Source organism: Peromyscus maniculatus, chromosome 8, assembly GCF_049852395.1.
Source record: "Peromyscus maniculatus bairdii isolate BWxNUB_F1_BW_parent chromosome 8, HU_Pman_BW_mat_3.1, whole genome shotgun sequence".
NCBI classification, from domain to species: Eukaryota; Metazoa; Chordata; class Mammalia; order Rodentia; family Cricetidae; genus Peromyscus; species Peromyscus maniculatus.
The window spans coordinates 89,171,512-89,188,310 of record NC_134859.1 but is presented as its reverse complement, the minus strand read 5'-3'; the positions used below and the strand labels follow the sequence as shown (position 1 = coordinate 89,188,310).

The 16,799-nt window shown below is 51.5% G+C and overlaps 1 protein-coding gene across 5 annotated transcripts; it reads right to left on the bottom strand.

Annotated features, from left to right (window-relative positions):
* Positions 1 to 1,806: 1,806 nt before the first annotated feature.
* Positions 1,807 to 16,089, bottom strand: Cd300lg (CD300 molecule like family member g). 5 transcript variants are annotated; one of them, XM_015995671.3, is made up of 8 exons: positions 15,939 to 16,089; positions 14,287 to 14,619; positions 11,246 to 11,377; positions 10,281 to 10,611; positions 8,415 to 8,527; positions 6,524 to 6,576; positions 3,170 to 3,289; positions 1,807 to 2,710 (listed from the first exon to the last, which is right to left on the bottom strand). In XM_015995671.3, exons 1-8 carry the CDS (start codon positions 15,979 to 15,981, stop codon positions 2,597 to 2,599), a joined length of 1,239 nt encoding a protein of 412 aa, XP_015851157.1. In that variant the 5' UTR covers positions 15,982 to 16,089; the 3' UTR covers positions 1,807 to 2,596. The 5 variants fall into 5 exon arrangements, with proteins under 5 accessions (XP_015851157.1, XP_042138811.1, XP_006970681.1 ...); XM_042282877.2 differs by having other exon boundaries at positions 10,281 to 10,362; XM_006970619.4 differs by lacking the exon at positions 11,246 to 11,377.
* Between the last annotated feature and the right edge of the window lie 710 nt (positions 16,090 to 16,799).

Sequence of the window (16,799 nt, the reverse complement as noted above, 5' to 3'; positions counted from 1 at the left end):
CTGTGCTGTATCTAAGTGCTTTTGCCTGGGAGCTGTTGAACACCCGGGGGACAAAGAACTCCGGGTCTCCATGGCCAGGCCACATGACTCCACGTGGAACCTGTGTGGCCTTTGGCAGATGCCCCTACCTCCCAAGACCTTGGCTCCATCCTCCGTAAAAGTGCCACGGTCTCTCAGTGATAATGCTCACGGGTTCTAGGTGCTCACCCAACGGCAGTGGACGACACCGAAATGTTACTCTTTAGATCCCAACAACAACAACATTTCATCTCCCAGACGCTGCCACCACGGAGTGTGTAGTCCAGGGGATCAACATCCTTTCCACCTGGAGTTCTTCAGGAGGGAATCGTGGTACACCTGACCCCAGCATTATCACTGTGGATTCTCTGAGGCTGTCCCTGTCTGCAATGGCCACTTGTACATCAGAACCTAGGTCCAGCTGGGTTCTGGGTAACTGAATGGAAGGCTGGGAAATGTAGTCTTCCTCTGTACTATGGCTGAATGAACAGGTGTTTTGTTTTAGAAGCTCCCTGAGTGAGAGCGAATTTGCTGACCACGGTTGGTCCGTGTTTGCCACACTTGGGACTGAGGAAACTTCTTTTTAGCTTCCAATCGGCATCAAGGTATCTAGAGACCAGGCTGGCCTGGAATTCACAGGGATCCACTTGCTTCTGCCTCCTAGGATTAAAGGCGTGCACCACCATGCCGGAGGTTTTTTTGTTACTAGCTTTTTAAAATATAGTTTTAAAATTGACACATAGCAATTGTGGTATCTATATCTATATATCTCAGAGATGTGTTTCTTTTCCATCAGTTACTCTTTTTTTTGTTTGTTTGTTTTTTTTTCAAGACAAGGTTTCTCTGTGTAGTTTTGCGCCTTTCCTGGAACTCGCTAGGTAGACCAGGCTAGCCTTGAACTCACAAAGATCTGCCTGCCTCTGCCTCCTGAGTGCTGGGATTAAAGGTGTGCGCCACCACCGCCCGGCTTCCATCAGTTACTCTTAAACACCAGCATGCTTTAATTTATGTTGCATTTTGAGGTGGGGTCTCATCATGCAGCAAAGACTAGCCTTGAACTTGGAATTCTTCTACCTCAACTCCTAAATACTGGGATTACAGGTCTGTGCTACTCTGTCCGGTTGGAAAGTCCACTTTGGATGAACTTTTTGGGTATTCTCTGCTATTTGACTGGATCACTGTTTATCCCAATTTTTAATGTATTAATGGAGTTGCATGTCCTGTGTTCTTGTAGGTACAGATTCTGAGTGTGTGTGTGTGTGTGTGTGTGTGTGTGTGTGTGTGTGTGTGTGTGTTCACTTGACCATGTGTACCTGTATAGGCCAGAGGTCTACACTGGGTGTCTTCCTCTAGGTTTTGGCATGGTCTTTCACTGAGTCTAGAGGTTGATGTTTTGGTTGCTGTGCTCCTGGAATTCACCATCCTCCCTATGCTCCAGCACTGGGGTCACAGACTCACAGGGATGCTTTTCCAAGGGACCTGAACTCAGGTCCTTTTGCTTGCACAGCAAACTTTTGAGCTACCAAGACACCCCCCCCCCCAGGAGAGGCTAGGAGAGGGCGGAGCGAGGGGAGAAGCAAAGGACCTGGGGAAGGGGAAGGTTAGAAAAAGAAAAGAATAAAAAGAAAACATTTTCTTCCCCAGAACCACCTGTTTCCACACGTGCAAATCCTTCTAGAGATTTCCAGGAGCAGCTAAAGCCCCTGCACAAAGATTCACCCTGCAAATTAAACAGCTAGTGACAGAGAACGGGTTGGGTAAACTGAGGCACACCCATATGCTGAAACCTTATGCAGCTGAGAAACAGTTTATTGTACAAGGTTTGTAGGGCACAGAGGGATGCCTATGATGGGGTAAGACAGGGGAGGGCAGCATGCAGTGCACAGTGGGCCGACCCCTCTGTGAAGTGAGCAGCCACACTTCACAGAGGAGGAAGGAGGAGGGATCCAGGCAAGTGCGACGCGCAGGGATGTCAACGGGGCTTGGTGAGATTAGAGACGACCTTAACGGCACTTCCCCCTTTTTGTCCTTCTCCCCGTATTTCTATGTTTTATATGCTGAGCACTTCCCTTCCCAGCATGCCATTTTTCAAAACAAAATAGAAAAAGGGGAAAAAAAAATAGTTGCGCCAGTCTATCTTTCCGTCACCCGGCTGGCCTGGATTTAGCATTATTATCCTCTCGTAACCAGGGTCTAGTTTCTTCCTGCCCCCTCCTCTCCCCTCAGCTAACCGCCCTACTCTGGTTCCCTCCCTTAGTCTCCAGAGCCCATGGAGTAGTAGCCCTTCTGGACAGAGACGATAAGGAACCTTCCTCCAATGTCCTTCCAAAGCTAGGTATACAGTGACATGGGGAAGGAGAAGGAAAGACAGCCAATCCCTGGACGGGCCGCCTCCATGGCCTCCACTGTGTACCTGACCACGGAGGTATCAGGGAGCTCCCGCTGGGGCCATGTCATGGTCAGAGCTCTAGGAGAACCCACAGTGAAGGAGAGAGGGAAGGAGGACTCTCCAGGGTAGAGGGGGAGGAGGATCCATCAGGCCCACGCGTGGGAATCCTGGCCACGTGTCATTCCGCAGTCACACAGGGATGAACTCGGAGAAGGCCAGTTCCTCAGCAGACATCTGCAGGGGAGAAGCTGCCGTCACATCCTCCTTGGCGTCCGGGGAAGGGGCTGCCTCTTCCTCCGTAGTCTGGAGAGATGATGGGGAGGTGGAAAAGGAGAACCTGGTGGTGAGGTCTCCACCCTAGCAGAGCTTCCCCGGCCCATCTCATCTCTTGTCTGTGGTGTGTGCTCCTTTGAGACAGGGTCTCACCATGTAGACTGGTTCCTAATACCCCAGCTCCTCCCTTTGATCACAGACCCCCAAATGTTAGGATTACAAGCACGCGCCTCGATGCTCGGTTCAGCTGAGAGCTCTCTAAATGGACACCCAATATGCTAGTAAAGGATTTTCTGAACAGGGAAGGAGAGAATATGAAGCTTCCAGCCTGGGTGAAATGACCTAGGCTTATTACGGCTCTGATAGGCTAGATGGACAGATGCTGGAGTGGGGCTTCTGGGGAAGAGGATGCTGGGGGAAAGAGCCCACCCCACCCCGTCCCCACGATCTCAGTGGTGTCAGATAGCATGAGTTCCCTTCTGTCCACACCTGACTGAGGTGCTGGGTCTCCATGGAGGGCGCGGCAGAGGCCTTGGGCTGGCTGAGACACTCGGGAGGCGCCGCAAGGTTGATCATGGTGTCCTCAGGTACCCAGTTGTTCCCGGGCGGCTGTGTGAGAGACTTGGTCAGAACTCAGAAAAGCCTATTCTTAGCAGCATAGTCTGGAGTTAAGCCAAGAGGAAGGACACGGTTCTGGGGACACACAACTTCCTACATCTGGGTGTTACCTTGGCAAGCTAGAAACTCTGAGGAGCTCAGTTTCCTCAGCTATAAAATGAGAATATATGTTTCTTCTCAGGATCATAAAATTCAGATAGCATTACTTTTTTTTTTTTTTTCTTTCCTGAGACAGGGTTTCTCTGTGTAGCTTTGGTGCCTGTCCTGGATCTCACTCTTGTAGACTAGGCAGGCCTCAAACTCACAGAGATTCTGCCTGGCTCTGCCTCCCGAGTGCTGGGATTAAAGGCATGCGCCACCACTGCCTGGCTGATAGCATTACTTTTAAAGACAGAACTTCACTATGTAACCCTGAATGACTTGGAACTTGCTATGTAGACTAGGCTGACCTTGAACTCACAGAGATCCCCGAGCCTCCCGTCACCAGGCCTGGCTTCGTTTGTTTCCTGCAGCAGTCAGGGTCTCATGCTTTCTAGGCTGGCTTTGAATTCCTTATGTAGCCGAGGATGGCTTTGAACTTACGTCTGAGCCTCATGTTGCTTCCTTGTTGAGGGCTGGCACCACCATACCCAGTTTATGCTGACTTGCTTCTTGCATGCTAGGCGAGCGCTTGACCGAGAGAGCTGCATCCGCAGTCTCCAGACAGCGTCTTACCACCCAGTGAACGAGAACTTTTGGAATGGTCTGTTTTAATCATGTTATTTCTTTGTTTGTAACCAGACGGAACAAGCCGTCTGCTCGTTTTCATGTGCCTCAAAAATTCCCCAAGTACAAACAGCACAGGAGACATTTGCTCTGTGGCTATCCCATGCCTAGGGATGAAGGATAGTTCTTTTCCTAGAGTCTGAGGGACCAGGGTTGGGCAGTACATATGGCTGGATTCCTCCGATCCTTGCGCTTCAATGTAGGACGTAAGACACAGGGCTCTGCGGCCAGCCTCGCAGACCTCGGATCGTTTTGTCTAGTTCTGTTTTTCTCAGGCTCGGTTACTGTGGGCATAGAATTACCCTCTCCCAGTCCCTGTTGCTATGTCTATAAAACAGAGGAATAACACTGCCTGCCCCAACAGAAAGGACAAGGGGTTAGGCCCTCACCACCTGCTGTCACCTGTGTCTCTGTCATGTGTAGCCCAGGCTTGCCTTGAACAGAATCCTTCTTCCTTAGCTCCCGAGTGCTGGATGTCAGGTATGTGCCAACATCCATGTCCTTTAGCTCTCTTCCAGGACAAGTGTCCTCTTCCAGCCTTGACATGAGTGTGTGCAAAGAAAATCCCCAGGCTGGGCGGTGGTGGCGCACGCCTTTAATCCCAGCACTGGGGAGGCAGAGCCAGGTGGATCTCTGTGAGTTTGAGGCCAGCCTGGGCTACAGAGTGAGTTCCAGGACAAGCACCAAAACTACACAGAGAAACCCTGTCTCAAAAAGAAAAGAAAAGAAAATCCCTGACCACTCCTTTTCTTCCCCCAGCCTCTGCTGAAGACTGAAAAAGTCAAATGGGAAACACCAAGCACATGTCTTCAGCTGGCTACTATGTTCTGGTGGCTGTGGCCTCTGACCTTCCAGGTCCCCTCTTCTATCCTTCTGCCTAAAGCAGTGACTACTCAGTGTCCTTCTGTTCAAACTGCCCTGGGTTCTTTCCTGTCCCTTCCTGCCTCTGCAGGAGGAGCTCAGGTGTCCCAGGTAGGAAGCAGTCCAGCCCAGAGTGGAAGGGCAGGAGGTAGCAGTGAGGAGACACCCCCACACCCACCCCCCACACCCGGCTGTAGCTGGTTTGCTGAGTCCCAGCACTCTCCTGATGAGCCACCTCCACGACAGCCAGAAGGCTGAGCCCTGAAGGTGGCCCATGGTGGCAGTCCACCACCACCTCACACACACACCCGTGACTTTTCTCCCAGTCCCCTTAGCCACTTTTGGCCTTGTCCCACTTCCTGAGATAACAACAGCTGCTTCCTAAATCAAGGAAGAACCCATTCCCACTGAGCCCTCCTCTAGGGATCTGCCTGGAGCCTTTTTGTCTTTTCTGGCGCCAGGAAAGAAGGGGACAGTAGTTTCCCTTTCCTGGCCCCATGTTTGGAGGAATAAGAGTGGAAATACTTCAGTAAGGAATTGGGTGGACTTAGGGACAGGGTATCAGGCAAGGCAAGGTGGGATTTTTGTTTCTTGAATAGAATTCTGCAGCACTACCCACCCCGGGGAAGGGCAGGCAAATGGCCTGGGAAGTTGGACATCTTGGCTCCTCAGGAAGATGGGCAGAGGTATCTCTGCACCCCACTCCCACTCCCACCGGTTCCCTGGGTGCACTGCTCACAACTGGGTCCTTGAGCAGTCAAACCTTGAGCAGCTTTGGTCTCAGAACCACTGGAGGACCAGAAACAATGTTCTGAGAGAGAAAATAAGCATTGATAAATCTGGGACTGGAGAGATGGCTCAGTGGTTAAGAGGACCGGCTGTTCCTTCAGGGAACCTGGGTTTGGATCCCAGTACCCTCATGGTGGCTCACAATTGTCTGTAGCTCCTGTTCCAGGGGATCCACCACCCCTCTTCTGGTTCTGTGGGCACCAGGCACAATTGTGGGGCACAGACACACATGCAGGCAAAACACTCATACACAGAAAATAAAATAAAATAAATCTTTTAAAAGAATCGAGAAATCTGAGTGCTGCTGTGTGAGTTTGGGCCTCAGTTTCCTTTGTGGAAGTGCACTGGAGTCGTTTGAGGGGCCCTTGTACTCCGGTGTGCTGTGGGGTCATCAGCCCCAGGCCTAGAAGGTTGAGTTGGAAGTAGAGCCTGGGAGATCCTATCTCCAACACTGCTGACAGATGAGATGGGCCCAGAGTTTAGATAAACACTGCATCCAGGATCCATAGGGATCCGTCTTGCTCCAATACTGAAGTCCCCTGATTCTCAACGACGTGGGAAGAGGGTACCTGCCTGGTGGAAAGATGCCCACCTGGTTCTTTGTGACCCTGCCTGATATCAGGTGGGAATCAGGGCTGCTGATGGCCACACCATGGAGCTCACACCCTAAAGGGCCGATCTTCAGACTCCCACAGATCCCTTCAAGGCTGGGAGCAAGCTTTGCCTCTGGGTGGGCACAGAGATGGGCCCAGAAGTCTGACCTCAGACCCAGATGGGTTGATCTCACACTTTGGCTCCCTGGGTCCTTACCGAGGCTGGGGGGTAGACCTTCTCATTCCTCTGTGTCTCCGTGGCCAGCCAAGCTGAAAGAGACCCAGGAGAACCTTGAGGCCAGGAAAAACTCAAACCATTCCCAGAATGCACAGGTTCATTGCACTGGTGTATGAGGGATTTCCAGAGGGAGCTGGTGGACCCTGAAGTGGGAAACCCTGTCTAGCTCAGCCCTTTAGGAAGGAGCCGGCGTCTGAGATCTTCTTTGTGAACTAGAAAGTAGATGGAGAACTGTGTCCCCTTCTTGAACCTTAATATGCATAGGGGATACCTACAGCTTGATCTTGCTTGGTCCCCGACTTGGCACTGTTGAGAAGTGGTAAGACTTTTAAGAAGTGAGGCTTAGGGGAAGCTCCTTAAGATATTGGGACATGTCTTTGAAGGGGTCTGTGGGTCCCTGTCTTCTTTTCACTTCCTACCATGAGGGAAGCAGTTTTGCCCTCACCATGATGTATCTTTTCAGAAGCCCAAAGAAACGGCCAGCTGACACGAATTTTCTGTGTCCAAGATGACTAACTACCACAGGTATCCTGAGGGTTAATTTTCTTAACACACAGGTTCTGAATCAGTAGGTTGGGTTGGCTTGAGCTCTGAGACTGCATTTCCAACAGGCTACCAGAGGGGGCGCTGCTGTTTGCTGGGGGAGCCACAATTCCAGAGGTGATATGCTCAGTGGCTTCACAGTTGAGGCTGTTCCCATTCTGTGTGTTTCCTTCTGGTCTCCTAGGGGACTTGGGGACACAAATAAGCTGAGATTTCTTCTTGGGAGTCCCAGGGAGGAGGTAGGAAGCAGGCCCACCCTCTGTGGGATGCCACTGTAGGAACGAACCTTCCTGGCTCCACTGTTTCCTAGGCCTGCAAATACAAGGCAAGCTACTTAATCCTCCAGTGTCCTCCACTATAAGACGGGGTACCCTACAGCACAGGAGGTTAATGGAGAGGAGATGCAGGACCTTGCCTGGCCCCTGTCACTCTTAATTCCGTGACATCACGTCATCTGCTTGGCCAGAAGCCACACAGGTCACCCAGCACTGGAATGTGGTCATGTGAAATCACACCTAAGCTTCCAAAGGCTCAACATGAAAAACAAAAACAAGAGAACAGTGTAGGGTATGATTATCAAATTTCCTTTGAGGTTTTGAGATGGGGTCTGGCTATATTGCTCAGGTTGCTTTCAAATTCCTGGACTCAACTGATCCTCCTGCCTCAGTCTGAGCGGCTGAGGCTACGGGCTTATGCTACAATGTCCAGCTGTCCAGCTTTCCTTAGTATTTTAATATGCATTCCATGTTGAGTCGATCATGTGTCAGGTCTATTGAATTGAATGAAATTTGATTGTTATTGTTAAAGTTAACTTTGCTAGCTCGTTTGTTCTGTTTGCTCACTTATTTGTTTGTCTAGACACAAGGCCAGGCTGGTATTGAAATCCTTACGGATTCACAACTGTCCTTGGGCTCCTGACCCCCTTTCTCCACCTTCCAAGTGTTGGGAAAACAGGTATATGCTTCCGTCCTGGCTCCTTTAACTTTCGTATTAAAAACTCCCATTCCCCAGCTGAATTGGTCTTCCCAGGACTGGCTGCTTCACAGCTCCGCAGAAGGGAATGACTAGGTTGCTTTCTTTTGGTTTTTTTGAGCCAGGCATTCTCTGTGTATCCCCGGCTGTCCTGGACCTGGCTTTGTAGATCAGGCTGGCCTCGAACTCAGAGATCCTCCTGCCTCTCTCTGCCTCCCGGGTGCTGGGATTAAAGGGGTGCACCAGTTCACACAGCGGACAGTAAGCGGACAGACCCACTGAGGCCCAGTCTGTCCAAGGTCGCTGAAGTGTCACGGGTGTACATGAGCCGCCCCCCACCTCCTCAGTCACTTACCTTTCTTTCTCCCCCGGAGCATGTGGCTGCCAAAGGCAATCAGAGCGGCAGCCAGCACAAGGGACAAGAGGACCCAGACAGAGGCCAACATGCGGACCATCGGGATGGACACACTGGAGGAGAAATGAAAGGAGCCTCGTGGCTGTGACCAGATCAGCCATCTATGTCCTTGAATCCCATGCACACGCTGAGAAAGCCAGGTTCTAGCCTGATGGCTAATTCTACCAGACCAAGACTGGCAGGATGCTCAGACCCTGAATCCAGGCTTGCTGGGTTCGAACCTTGGTCTTGACACTTTAGGGACATATCACTTTGAGTCAGTGACTTAACAACCTTCCAGACCACCAATTTCACCTCCCTCAAAGCAGGGCTGTGAGGATCAAACAAGTTGGGATGTTTGAGATACTGAGCTCAGAGGTTAAGAGCACTGACTGCTCTTCCAGAGGACCTGGGTTCAATTCCCAGCACCCACTGATGGCTCACAAGTGTCTATAACTATAGTTCCTGACACCCTTACACAGGCATATACATGCAGGCAAAACACCAATGCACATAAAAAATAAGTGAATAAATAAAAAAAAAAGAAAGAAAAGGAAAATGATACTGAGTTTAGAACCAGGTAAGGTGATTCAAGATTGTAATCCTTGCACTTGGGAAGTGAAGGCAGGAAGATCAGGAATTTAAGGTCGTCCTTGGCTACATAGGGAGCTGGAGGCTAGCCTGAGCTACATGAGAGACCTTATCTCAAATTAAATACTCCTCCGACGAAGCATCAATCTTAGTACCTAGCTACCTTTGCTGTTAAACTATACAGTTCACGAAGCAGAAATGGTCCCGTGGTATGCTGGGAAAACTGGGGTGCTAGGATCGAGCCTAGGACCTCATTCATGCTGGGCAATCACTCTCCTGTGGGGCTTTATGTCCTACCTTCCTCTCTTCGAAAGTTATTTGTTAGTATTCGTATTAGTATTGAGTGTATGGTTGCAGGAGGGAGAGTGTGCCGTGGTTCACATGCTGAGGTTACAGAACAACTTTGTGGAGTCTGTTCTCTCTCTCTTCCCTTCTGTGGGCTCTGGGGGCCAAACTCAGACCATCAGGCTTGCATGCCAAGCTCTTTACCCATGGAGCCGCCTCACCAGACCCACTTTTTATTTTTAGACAAGGTCTAAAAAATACCCTTTTTAACCCAGCCTGGCCTCGAACTTGTGGCCTTCCTATCTCAGCCTTATGAGTAGTTGGAATTACATGCCCCCTCCTCTACATTTGGCAAGAAATGGGGAGCCTGCCTGGCCTGGAGACATGTTACCAGCCCCGGTTTGATGGTGGCACCATGCTCCGACTCAGAGTCAGGTCCCTTGTCGTCCAAGGAAATCAGAAGGCCTGAGGGGCCGGGGTCTCAGAGCCCATCAGTGTGTGCTCTGCCTGGGGTACCCCAGCCCCACCAGACCCTTTCAGCCTGGTCTGAACCTGCTAGTGGGGACCTGCAAGTCAGGAGCTGGGAGTAGGTAGAAACCCAGAAAGAACCCTTTGCTGCAGGCTGGGGTCCAGCTATGGAAAGAAAAAAGTCTGTGAAAGGCTTTCACATTTTCACGCGGCACAGGGCTCGGGAAACCCGTGAGCTGGGGTGGCCTGAGCAAGAGGAGAGGTGAGTTCTGGGACCAAGGTAGACCCTTCACCTCAGACAGCCCTGTGTGTCCAGGGCAGTAGGGCTGCCCGCTCCTAACGCAGGTCCTGGGAGGGGAATGAGGCCTGAAGTTGCCGCCTTTTGAGCCACAGGCTGTGGCCACAACCAGAGCAAGTGCCTGCCTGGAGGAAAGGATGTAGAGTCTTAAGGTTGTCGGGTGACTTCAGGTCCCCTCGACTCACCTGGATTTGGAGACACTCCTGGTTATAGCCTTGGAGTCCTTTGGTGTGGTGGGGGGCAGCCAGATGGCTGGGCGGGAGCTCCCTGCATGAGGAGAGGTCGCTGTGTGAGGAGAGGTCCCAGGATATGGAGAGGTTCCCGGGGGAGGGGAGGTTCCTGCAGGCCAGGCTGGGGATGCTGTGTGAGGAGGGCTCCCAGCATATGGAGAGGTTCCTGGGAGAACCTGGGAGGTTCCTGCAGGCCGGGCCAGGGCCGCCTCGGTGAACCCAGGGGCCTCAACCCCTGTCTTCCCCTGCTGGGCTGTGACGACTGTCGGTTGGAGACCAGGAAAAGCTATAAGTCCAAAAACAATACCTCAGGACCTTCCCTGGCCCCTGAGCCCCACCCAGACTGACCTTCAAATGTGAACCTTCCCAATCTCTCAGGACATCCTCAACTAAAACACTCCCCAGGAGGCTAGCAGAGGCCTAAGTGAAGCCTTTTGAGCAAGAAGACACCCGGGCCAGGCACATCCATCCATAGTCTGTTCTGTAAGAGGACCCTACCCCTTAAGGCCTTGTCCCACACTACTCCATAGACACTTCCCTGCCCCTCCTGTTAGTCCAGGCCAGGGTCACCTCTTCTCTGACCAAAAAGCAAGTTCTCTGTCTGCCCAGCGCTGGCCTCTTGACCCCTAGGCCTCAGTAAGGCCTAACCTCCTTCAGCTGCTGAAGGCTGGGCGGGGGTCAGGGGCAAAAACAGGCCTGAGGTCAGGGCAGGCGTCTGGCTCCCCCCAGATCCTGGAGGAAGAGCTTTGGGGTCAGCTATAGCCGCTCCCCATGTGACCCTGAGCCAGTGCCCCAGCCCCTCAGAGCCATGCTGGCTTCTGAGGCTGTTGGGAACCCCTGGGTGGCCCTCCCTGTATGTCTCCAGAAATGGAGAAGGGGTAGGTTTAGGAGATGGTTTCTTCCCGAAGCCATTGACTCACTCGGTTCTGGGAGCCGAGTCTGCCAGGCTTTTGCCTTGGGCTGCGGGCTCCTTGTAGCTGGAAGAGGCTGGAAGGAAGGGTTGGGGGAGGGGGGACAGCAGATGCCAGTGGGGACGGGTCTGCCCCTTTTTCCTAGAGGGAAGGGAGAGGCTGCTCTCAGGGGGGGCAGACACTGCCGCCGCACCACTGTGGGCCCCTCCTCCTCAGTAGAGGCCGTCATTGTCTCTTCGGAGCCAGTGGGAGGCCATGACCGGAAGATCCCAGTGAATCCCAGATCTTCCCTGCCTGCTGTCCGTATTGGTCTCTCATTGGAGCAGGGCTTCTGTGTCCCCTGCCCCAGCCTTCTCTGGTGCCACCCTTTGCACGGACACCTGTGTTTCTAAAACACACCTTGGATCCTGTCACCTCCTGCTTGGGACGCAGTCAGTGGCTCCGCATTTCAGCCGTGGGCCGACACGCCATCTGCTTACTTAGTGTACCTCTCAGACTTCACATCGTCCTCTCCAAGTTGCCTCTTCCCTGCGTGGAACTCACTGAGCTGCGCAGAGGCACGTGCTCAGGGTCACCCTGTCTACTGCTGTGCCTGTACCATGTCGTTCCTCTGTAACACCATTCTCTTACATCTCTGCCTAAAGACCCCCGATCACCCCTGTCGTCATCCACCCCCCCCCCGCCCGCCGCCCCTGCCCTGTCTTCCATCATCAGCTCATAAGTTAAGTCCCAGCAACGTGGAGGAATTCCCGTTTTCCTTTGTGTACCCCAATATTCTGTGTTTGCCTCCAGGGGAGCTAGTGCTCACTTTGACTACAACTATGGCTTGGCAGGATCTCCCATGGGGCTGGGATTCCTCAAGGGCCAGCATTCCTGAGACTTTGCTGACCACACCCAACCTGGACATTCTGGGATTGCTCTCCATTCTCTATTCTTACGCTCTGCCCTTTGCTTGTGTTTTTTCTAAGTAGACGACTAAATCTTCTGTAAATAGAGAGCAGCTTCTACTTTGTGTGTTTCTAAGTCTCTATCCGTTGCCCGGGGGCTTCCAGGAGATGAGGAATAAGGGAGGTGATAGTGGGTATGCTCAGCCTAGTTTGACCCTGGAGACTAGTTTGACCCCGGAGACGTTAGTTCACTCTGGCCTGTTAACTTTTCAGGAATTCCGGGAGCTGGTTGTTAAATGATTGGCAGATAGAAACTGGCCTTGCAAGGAGTGTTGCTACCATAGAAACCTATAAATATTACAGACCCACCTACACAGCCCTCATCATTGGCAGGATGAACTGTTAACAGAAGCCAACCAGCTCTGACATGCAAGGGTGAAAATGCGTGGATCACATACCTCAGAGAGGTGGCTAGAGCTCAGGGCAAGAACGAGACCCAAGAGAGTCTCAAAACTAGAGAACCCTAGGCTGGGTGTCGTGGCACAGGACCTTAGTCCCAGCACTCAGGAGGCAGAGGCAGGTGGGTCTCTGTGAGTTCGAGGCCAGTCACAGCTACATAGTGAGACACCATCTAAAAAGCCACATAAATAAATGAAATAAAGATAGAGCTAATTGGGCTGCAGAAATGGCTCAGCGGTTAAGAGCACTGGCTTCTCTTCCTGAGGACCTGGGTTCAATTCCCAGCACCCCAGGGCAGCTCACAACTGTCTGCAACTCCAGTTCCAGGGGATCCGACACCCTCACACCAATGCACATAAAATAAAATTAAATAAGTAAGAAGATGGTGTGTAAGGATGGTGGTCTGTGCTTCACCCCCGAAGCACCACCCCTACCAGGCAGCAGGTAACTGCTAGGTACCTGTCCCCCCACTCCCGGGGTGTGGCCAAAGGGGGATCCCTTAAGACCTGGAATGTGTACATGCTGGCTCTCTTGGCTACCTCATGGTCTTGGATGCTGGATGCCGGTACTGCAGACCAAGACAGATTCTCCAGAGAACAGGGTTGGACTGCACCTCACCCCTCCTGGACCCCAGGACCAACCCCCTTTTGCTTGTTGTAAGTTAACCCCAAATAAACATCTTTGGTGATCAGCTGAACTCCGTGGAACTGCCTCATTAATAGAGCTACTCACAATTAGGCAAAAGAAGGATGTGCACAGATAAGAACTGGAAGAGACTGGAGACCCTTCCAGATAACAGAGAACCCACTCAGCGAGAGTTGCTTTATTGCTGCGGCATCAGGGAGGCAGCCAGGGGCTCAGCCACATCAGGCAGATGCTCTGCATCCGAGCCACACCCTCCAGTCTCACCAGTGAGGCTCGGTGCTGCTGTCACTGTTTGTTAGTTTACTCTGATTTCCCTGAATTGTCATAGAGACCTAGGGAACGGGCTTCGAGGACAGATCTGGCTTAGGATGGGTCCTGGCTCCTGGGCCCATCTTTCGAACAGAGATAAAGGTGGCAGTGATCTGCGTCTGAATCCTCTGTTTCCTGCCTCAACCTTGGGCCAGTCACTGAGTGTCTTGGAGTGTCTTTGTGTGAAGTGTGGTTCAGTCATACCCAGCTCCCCCTGGCTGTCTGTACTCTGGCCTCCTCTGGCTTCCCTTGCCTGGGTTCTCCATATAGAAAGTGAAAACATTGTACAGAGACCGTCAGCGCAGTGAGGCCAGCGCATGACTTAGGGAACACTGCAGGCTGGGCCTGGGCTGCAGCGATGGTTGGCCTGGGCTCAGAAAGCTGTGGGAGCGTTGGTGACGCAGGGAAGACGCAGGTCCTTCCTTGTCCCCTGAGATGGTCATCTTGTCCCCATCCTGTGGCAGCCTCCCCCGGTATATCTAGGCCAAGAGTGACAGGCGTGGCTGCCTTTTGCTCTATGAAGTCCTAACAGGGAGACTTGCCAGAGCAAAGGGACACTCAGGCTCACTCACCCAGTGCTCAGCAGGTGTCCTTACTGAGTCCCCAAGTCCCGGAGAAGCCTGATGAGGTTGGTACCAAGACTGCCCCCTTCTATAATGAGGAAACTGAATCTATGGTTCAGATCCCCCTACCTATCCTTGTCTCTATAGCCCCTGCCACCCAGGCATGGGGAGAAGAGTCATTCATTACCTGGAAACACGATGAGAGAGACTTCAAAAGACTCATCGAAACCCAGTCGGTCAATCCCGCACCAGTACTTCCCCGCATCCTTCAGGGTGAGGTCCCTCATGGTCACGGTCATCGAGAGCTCTCGGGGGTTGTCTCGGATGGACATCCTGCCCTGTGCCACCTCCTGGTTCTGACTTGTGTAGACAATGTCAGTGCAGCGGGACACCATGATGCCACCCTGCCGGCACCAGTACTTCCGGTGTCCCCTCACGGTCTTCTCATAGGTGCACCGCAGGGACACCTTGTCACCTTCAAATCCACTGACCTCCTTCGGGCCCTTCAGGGCTTCATAACCTGAAAACACAGCACAAATGGAGGTGGGATTTCCATGGCTGTAAGGAAAGACCAGGCCAAGACCAGAAGTTTCCATTTCACGGGAGGAGGGGAGGTTTGCTTGGCAGACCTTCCGAGGCAACCCCGTAAAGCCCCGGGGTTCTCCCTTCCTCTGGAGAACCTTAAGACAAACCCGTCACTCTTCCCCTAAACCCCATTAATTGAAAGGGATAGAGCAAGTGCCGTAGCCTCAGACAGCTGGGAGTCTGAGTCCCAGCACTGGCATTCAGTAGCTTTGTGATGCTGGGCAAGTTGCTTGACCCAGCTAAGTTTTCTCGCTTATAGAGGATAATGACATTCTCCTTCACTGCATTTGAGAGACAGGACCAGGCTGGCCAGACGGCTCAAGGGGTAAAGGCACTTGCTACTAAGCCTGACGATGTGAGTTTAAGACTCAAGAAGGCGAGGACACCAAATGTTGTACACAGACCTCCTTATGTATGCTGAAGCATGTGCACCAGTGCATGCTCAATATGTGCTTACACACACATAAGAACACATATAATAAAAAACCTAGAAACAGTGTGAGCTGATTTTATATATTATTAAGGGAAAAAAAAAAAAAAACAGCTAACGGAGCAACCGACATCAGTTATAAGATACATCCTGATTTTTCGGTCTTAAAAGGTAAAGGAAGCCCAGCATGGCGGGCACTCTTGTGATCACAGCTACTTGGGATCAGAGCAAGTTCAAGGCCGGTCTGTCTGAAGGAAACAATGGGAAGGGGGCTGGGGATACAGCTTAGCCATATTCTGAGCGTCCCAGAAAAGAAATAAAAGATAAAAATGATAAGAGCAAAGAAAGCATCCCTGTAGGTGGCAATCTAGTTATTCTTCAGCCCTCTGCCCTCTTGCAATGAACTAACTAAACTAACATACGTGTGTGTAATATATATGTAAATATAAATATACACACACAATAACAACAATAAATTACAATTTAAAAATAAAAAGATGGAAGCAAAGAAAGGGAAGCAGTTTAGTAGAAATCCAACGAAGTTAGCTGAGTTAACAGGGTAAATGGATGCGTCTTTGTGATCAGAGAGGCTCCGCTCCCTCTCTTTACACCTGCACAGCCATGCAGAGGCCACAAGCATGCGTGAAGACCCCTGGGTCTGAGCTCAAAAACAGCAGGTGCCGCACCCAGGGCTGCGGGCTGAGGATGGCTTAGCTGGGTTGTAATGGGGAAGCAAACCCGCTTCCTCATGGCGTGGAGGGAGTGAGCTCAAGCCTCCACGTGCGTGCGTGCCCCTCCATCCCTGCCACCTCCATCCCCCTCACCTGGGAGCACCAGGCAGCTCCACAGCAGGACTAGAGGCCGCATGGTGGGTGACGGACACTGTGGGAGCAGACGCCTGCAAGTGCCAGCTCCTTGGGGCCACGCGGGGCTTTAGCTTCCTGCAGAAACCCCAGGCTGGGACCAGGAAGGGAGGGGAGGGGCCTGCTAGTCCAGTCTCAGAGGCTCCTAGGCTTTTCCTCCTGTTACCCTGGGTCAGTTCTGCAGTCTGCAGACCCGCACAAACTCTTTTCTAAAACTCCAGCTCCTGCTTAACCTTAATCTGTGATCTGAGCACCAGATCCTGGTGCAATTCAGGAGTCGGTGGGCTCCAATGGGAAAAACGTGCATCGTGGCCTTTAGGAGACCCTAAAAGATTGTATTCCCTTCTTTTAAGAATTCCCAGAGGTGTACAGAATCTGCCACTGTTACTATTAAAAAAATCACAAACCCTGGAGCAAAATATCCCAAAATATCCACATATTCCTCATTGTTTGGAAAGTTATTAGTTTTTAGACCTGCCCCTAGATCTGAGTATTCAAGTACTAAATATGGAAGCATTTTTATTGCCATTGATGACATGTTTAAAACTATCTATGTTTAGTATTTTAATATGTTTATTATTTTCATTTAATTTATTATTATTTTGATTTTTCAAGACAAGGTTTCTCTGTGCAACCCTGGGTGTCCTAGAACTTGCTCTGTAGTCCAGACTGGCTTTGAACTCACTGAGACCTGCCTGCTTCTGCCTCCTGAGTGCTGGGATTAAAGGTGTGCATCCTCTCATCCCCCCACCCCTCCAACCTCCCCCCTTACACACGCTATTTTTATTTTATTTTTTAATGTGTGTGGATGTTTTCCTGAAT